Raw genomic sequence first — 6143 nt, 5'->3', positions numbered from 1 at the left:
CAGTCTGTACATCCTCCTTTTTTGCTTCTTCACAGTTTTCAGAGAGTGCTTGATCACCTGCATTCACTTTCGGGTTTCTTTTGTCATTCTCCACAGAACAGAGTCTCAAGTCTGAGGCCTTGCATTCAGAAATCCTCTCTACCTGTGTGGTTTCACTGTCTTGGCCTGTGTCCAGAGAGCCTGAGCTGACCTCTGTGTTCATGGGCTGACTACATGCACTTGCAGAGAGCATCATCTTACAGGACTCAGAAGGCTGTGACACAGAGTCACCTGTAGACATCTTTAACAAAGCATCTGTGGATCCAGAGAGATCTCCTGGTAAGCATAAGTGGGTTAAAGCAGCAGTTTTTCCTTCTTCTTCCTGCTTCCTCTCCGGGCTCTGAGTAGGAACAAAGATATCCTAAAATGACAAACGCAGGACATGGAGTATTAGGGCACCCCAAGTAGGACTGTTTATTTATTACTCTTAAAACATTACACTGGATTATGGAGCAGAGCAAGCTCAGCACAAAACTACAAAGAAAACCAAACCAAACCAAACTCTTTTTTTTCCACCCATTTATATGAATCACGATTGACCTGTCTTTGGTGAGAAGAATTATCACCACACATTACTATTTAGCATGCCTGTGGCAAAGTCAGACACGATCCTTAGGACACCGCTAACTACCAAATCAAAAAGCACAGGGCAAGTATGGCAAATTAGTAGCTGTTTTTAGTCAAACAACCAAGGATTCTGGTTATTCTCTGTTATATCTATCACATTAACATGAATGCTGCTTTCAGCTAAGGAGAAACCCTGCTTCAACTAGTGAAGTTTCTAGCACAACCTTTATTTTCTGTCTTAAGTTGATGAAATTTATAATACTAAGCTACAAACCCACCAACTGTCTGTTAAGTCCCTTTGAACAGTTACAGTTTCCAGAATCAGAAAGCACAAAGGAAACAATCCACAATAAGAATAAGCAACTTGAAAAATGTGGTAAATGAGTTCCAGCCTTGTAAGGAGAATGCAAATGCTTTATTAAAGAACAGCTTCCCTTTCTTCATGACAAATGATGCTAAGGTCTACCCTGACAGAAGTCTAACCTGATGCAGAGTGCCCAGTTCAGCACAAGAAAGCAGCAGCCTTTTGCCTTTTGCAGTACCAGAAAAGGTCTCTAGTATAGTCTAAGGCAGCAACTTCTATGTTCAGCAATTCACTATGCCCTCCTAAGCTGTTCTGCATTTTCTCTGCAGGATAAACTGCCACACAGTATGCTAAATATATAACTGTGACTGGTGCGAACAGGGATGTTCATGAGAACCAGCTTAGTAGGGAAGCTCAACAGAGAAGAACAAAGGTTGACTCAAACACACATCTGCATCAGCCATATAAAAATCTCAGAACAGACGTCTACATGAACCCTTACATGAGAGAACTCTGGTTGTGATGGTACAGGTAAAGATCCAGGAAGGAAGTCTGGGGCACTCTGGGACACTGGAGTTGAAGCCTGTGGCTGGACAAGTGGTCCTGGCGGGATACATGGGACAGTCACCTTCACCAGTGTATCTCCTCTCTGCTTCTCCATCGGTTCTCTTCCTTCTGCAGGGATAGATATATCCACCTGTTCATCTGGTATAAAAGAGCAGGAAAGGCATTATTACCAAATTCTTGCATTGTACCTAAAGTTTCCAACATTCTATTAAAAGATTTGTCTTCAGCTGTATATTCAACTTCCTAAAATCTTCTCTCCAGGGAAGTCTTCTTGGGGGAAAACAGATCAAACAAAAATATCCATAGCATTACACTCAAAGGAGGAAGGAAGTGTTTTGTTCCAAATTCATGCAACAACTTTTCTACAGGTCTAGAACTTCTACAATTACAACAAGGTATCTGAAATTTATAAAAAGCATTTCTCTGAGGATTTTTCCTTCTGCTGTCTTTATTGAAATGCAACTAAATTCAGACCCCAGCTAACAAATATCCATTCTAACAGTGCCTCAGTTCTGCGACAGAAATCTCACAGAAAGGAGTGGTGGATTTTGTATCATACTAAAACTCTGTGTGGATGGATATCTTATCCTTGATGGTGAATGGGTGCTTAGAGAAAATGTTTAAGAACCAAGGTGCCATATAGAACAATCCCTTCTTGTGGCATGATGTTCCAGAATACACATGCATAGCATTTGGAAGCTTTTTAAAATACTGTGCATGTCATCCTAGTTAAGGTAAAATAACTGTTATGGCACAGTCCTTATCTGTCCTTCCTACTGCCTGAACAGTACAGAGGTGAATGGGTGCTTAGAGAAAATGTTTAAGAACCAAGGTGCCATATAGAACAATCCCTTCTTGTGGCATGATGTTCCAGAATACACATGCATAGCATTTGGAAGCTTTTTAAAATACTGTGCATGTCATCCTAGTTAAGGTAAAATAACTGTTATGGCACAGTCCTTATCTGTCCTTCCTACTGCCTGAACAGTACAGACTTAATACACTGTCTGCAGTTTGGTTCATCACTAAGAAAGGAGGACAGCAGCAAGCAGCAGTCTGCATCCCATACAAAGTAATTCCCATCCTTCAAATGAAGGGGAGCTAGCCAACAGAACTAATTTTATTACACAAGCTATGCAGGAAACATCAACAGTAGATAAAGAACATAGAGAATTATAAACAAGAGAGTCACAGACATCCTTCCTTCTACCTCCTTCGGTGTTCTCAATCCCACTTTACTCTTTAAATACAGTGTGAGCAGGCTTGGAAAAGACTGCAAACCCAGACTAAACCACAGAGCACAGAAATAGAACCACAGACAGTATGCAGAAAATGTTACCTTTTCCTTGCTCCTGTTCAGTAGGACTGCTGGGGACAAGGGCATTGGGTCCAAAGGCAACAGGAGGAGGAAGAACTACGCCCGAAGAGACACTGCAGACCAAGAAAAGGGGACATGGAAATGAAGACCATACCTCACCAGAAAATGCATTAAGTTCTTCCCCTATCTAGCTCCAGCTTGTCATAATAGTACTCTTCTCATAAGAGTGTCAGGCAAGAGACTAGCAATGGCTATGGACCACATGGGCATCATTAGTTCATTTCATTGCAAAATAAAGTCATGCTCTTCTCACAGTAAAAAATTAAACCACTCATTGGTTAAAACCAAGTACAAGTCCTTGAATAAATAAGAGAGTGGTGGAAATGCACTACTGCAGGGAAGTTATTGCAATGGTTTGGGGATTTTTTGCTTACATGGAATGACCCTCCTGAACAAACAGTGCCTGTCCAGAGAGCTGCAGGACTTGCAGACTGCGGGCAGGGGTGCACACCAGAGAACCTCCCTCTTCCACCCTGGTTATGGGACAGCCACTCCCTGCAGCAGTGTCAAACAAAAGGAAACCAAGTTAGAAACATGCCCAGTAACTGAGATTAGAAAATTCTGAGGAACTAAATTCACATTATTGCACAGCTACGTCTCAGATAGGCAAGGACAAGCTATTTTCACAGAATTGGTGAAGGATTGCACATGAAAGTTCAGTGTGTGAAATGTGAGCACAATATAGTTCAGATGAAAAAGTTAAGTTTGTACTTATAGAACAGGTTTTAGTCTGTACCTGTCTGCCCACCTGGGAATTTTAAAAAAATCCCCAATGGCTCCAACACCAGCACATTTGATCCAGCACTAGAATGCAAATACAGGCAAGGTTCTTCTAAGACAAGACACCTTGCATTGACCACTGACTCTGTGTGAGGAGAAGGTTGTTACTGAACCTTCTGGGCACAGAGGGTTCATGCACAAGATCATACTGGTATAGACACTGTTGGATACAAATCTGCATACACTACTTATCCACACTTTACATGGTGTGTCACTACAGAGGGTGAGCATTATTACTGTAATTTCAGAAGAGGGTAAAAGGCAGATTTGGGTTTTGTTCTTCAAAGGGCACAGAAAGAAAGGAAATTAGATGTATTTAACAAGACAGTGCAACTGTTCTAACAGGAAGTGCCATTTAAACGTTGCTCCATAGTATAGTGAAAGAGGTTGTGACCTTTCATTTCCAAAGTGTTCTCAGTTTTAGCAGAAACTAGGTGAACAATACACACAGCACTCTACATTCTAAAACACTACATGCCTATAAAGATCAAGTAGGTATGATGCTTATAGCTACCTCTGGGATGGACATTTTGGCTCTGCTTGTCTATTGTTACCTATTGCATGATTCTCAGGAAACATCTCTTCCTGACTTGACAAGATCTCTGACTCCTTGTGACCAGAAACCAGGGATTTTTCAGTCTTAGTAGGGTCACTGTCAGGCGTTTCCTTCCTGGTCTGCTCTTCGGCTTCCTGCAGAGCTCTGGAAAGACAAGACAGTCACTGCCTTGAGAAATACAAATTATGAAGTAAGACTACAACATTGTAAAGAAAATTTCTCAGAACAGATGAATGTTATTCACTTGTGTGTAACACAGGAAAAAAAAAGGGACTGAAGATCAGACTTTCCTGACAAAATAACATCTTCCTCCTCGATGAGTTGTATTTTCAGAGTTGTTTCTTAACAATCCTGAATTGTTAAAAAAAATGCTAGTGATGCTTGAATGGAATGCAGATTGTTCCACTGACAATTCAACGTGGATTCTAGGAATTTTGTTTCACCTCCTTTTCAATGTTAATTTGGGGAAGAATATGATAATACAAGATGAGCTAAATATTACATATAAATTTTGTGCCAGATAGTATAAAGAATATTCGACAAACTGAAGTTTCACATCTCAAAAAAACTAAAACTATAAAGCTTAGAATACCAAATGCTCAAAAGGATCCTGGAATATCCACCATTTAGCCTCCAGATTTCTCCTGTGAAGCCAAATCCCACACTGCAGTGATTAAGTTATTTCAAGATAACTTTTGTGACTTAAACGGAATTATCGCTTCTAGTATATTCCAGTCACACAATTTTAAGAAAATTCTCAGCATATTTTATCATGCAGTGCTCTCTTCCTTAAAAACAAACCCATCACTGTCTTTGTGTGCAGAAGTTTGACATCATCTCTTTCCTCAGCTAGGAATGTTGAGAGCACTCCTTAGTCAGCACTGCTGCAAAAAGGTCTCAGCACTACTTCATCTTTTCCTTCACCTTTCTCTTTTGCCTTGAACCTTCTACTATGTCCAAAAATCTAGTAAAAAACACACAAATCAGCTTCCAGAAGGTCTGCAAGAGATCTACAAAAAAGAGATTGTTTTACCTTTCAGGCTTCTCTGTCTGGCCCTCCAAATCAGCACACGCTTCTGTGCTGGAGGCAGTTTCTTTGCTGTCCTCATGCAGCTCTAGGAAGAGAGAGATAAAAATATTTGTTACTCAGGTCACCTGGATTAACATACATATAAGTGTAGCTCTGTAAATGATACAAATATCAAAAGAAGCTTCATATGACAAAATTAATCTTCAATTATCTATAATAACAAGAAAAAAAAAGACAGGATGAGGCTTTTATCAGGGAGGAAATTCAATATCAGATTGTCTAAATATTCTGGAAAGAAATTGAGAAAGATAGGTGCAAGAATCAATGGACTTGGACAGCTAAAGCACTTGGAAAGCTAAAAGAAAATAAATGAACTAGCTCAAAGAAAAGAGAAAGCAAACTTCTTTGTAACTACCAGCGAGTTATGAACACATTTCTGAAAACTACTAATACTGTACTTCCTGCCAAAGAAACATACCATTAATAATTTAAAGAAACATGACAATCTACAGAGGAGCAAAAGGACATCTATGGTCACTTTCACTTACCATCTTTAGGCTCATTCTTCACAAGTGTGGAAAAGAGGACAGCAGCTCCAGGATGAAGATGATGCCTGGCACCTTCCTCACTGGGCACCACGTCACCCTCAAAGTCCTGGCTCTGTGAGAGCTCTAGAGCGCCAAACTGCAGCTGTGACATCCCTGTATCTAACACCAAACAGCCATACATACATACCAATATATATACACCAACAAATATACGTACCAAAAAACTATTTTGAAGAGCCATCTACCACTTTTACAAGGGCAAAAGAAATACTCTCTAACATGCAAAGCATTCAGGCTGCTGCTGAAACTCTGAATAAACTAACAGACTGACCTAAGCTGCACTAATAAAGACACAGTAAAAGAATGGGACCAGT

General features: G+C 40.2%; 1 protein-coding gene across 1 annotated transcript in view; it reads right to left on the bottom strand.

Annotated features, from left to right (window-relative positions):
* TP53BP1 (tumor protein p53 binding protein 1) overlaps positions 1 to 5928 on the bottom strand; it is a gene marked incomplete at its 5' end in the record, with an annotated part of 21993 nt that extends 16065 nt beyond the window's left edge. Inside the window, 7 exons of the mRNA XM_009069320.1 lie at positions 1 to 400; positions 1413 to 1615; positions 2817 to 2908; positions 3230 to 3350; positions 4190 to 4335; positions 5225 to 5306; positions 5770 to 5928. The exon at positions 1 to 400 is cut by the window's left edge and continues 837 nt beyond it. Coding sequence (XP_009067568.1) covers positions 1 to 400; positions 1413 to 1615; positions 2817 to 2908; positions 3230 to 3350; positions 4190 to 4335; positions 5225 to 5306; positions 5770 to 5928 — 1203 coding nt within the window. The remainder of the gene's footprint in view (positions 401 to 1412; positions 1616 to 2816; positions 2909 to 3229; positions 3351 to 4189; positions 4336 to 5224; positions 5307 to 5769) is intronic.
* Between the last annotated feature and the right edge of the window lie 215 nt (positions 5929 to 6143).

Source organism: Acanthisitta chloris, unplaced genomic scaffold (assembly GCF_000695815.1).
Source record: "Acanthisitta chloris isolate BGI_N310 unplaced genomic scaffold, ASM69581v1 scaffold28512, whole genome shotgun sequence".
NCBI classification, from domain to species: Eukaryota; Metazoa; Chordata; class Aves; order Passeriformes; family Acanthisittidae; genus Acanthisitta; species Acanthisitta chloris.
The sequence above is the reverse complement of the archived record's forward strand: the minus strand, read 5'-3'. Positions and strand labels throughout refer to the sequence as shown.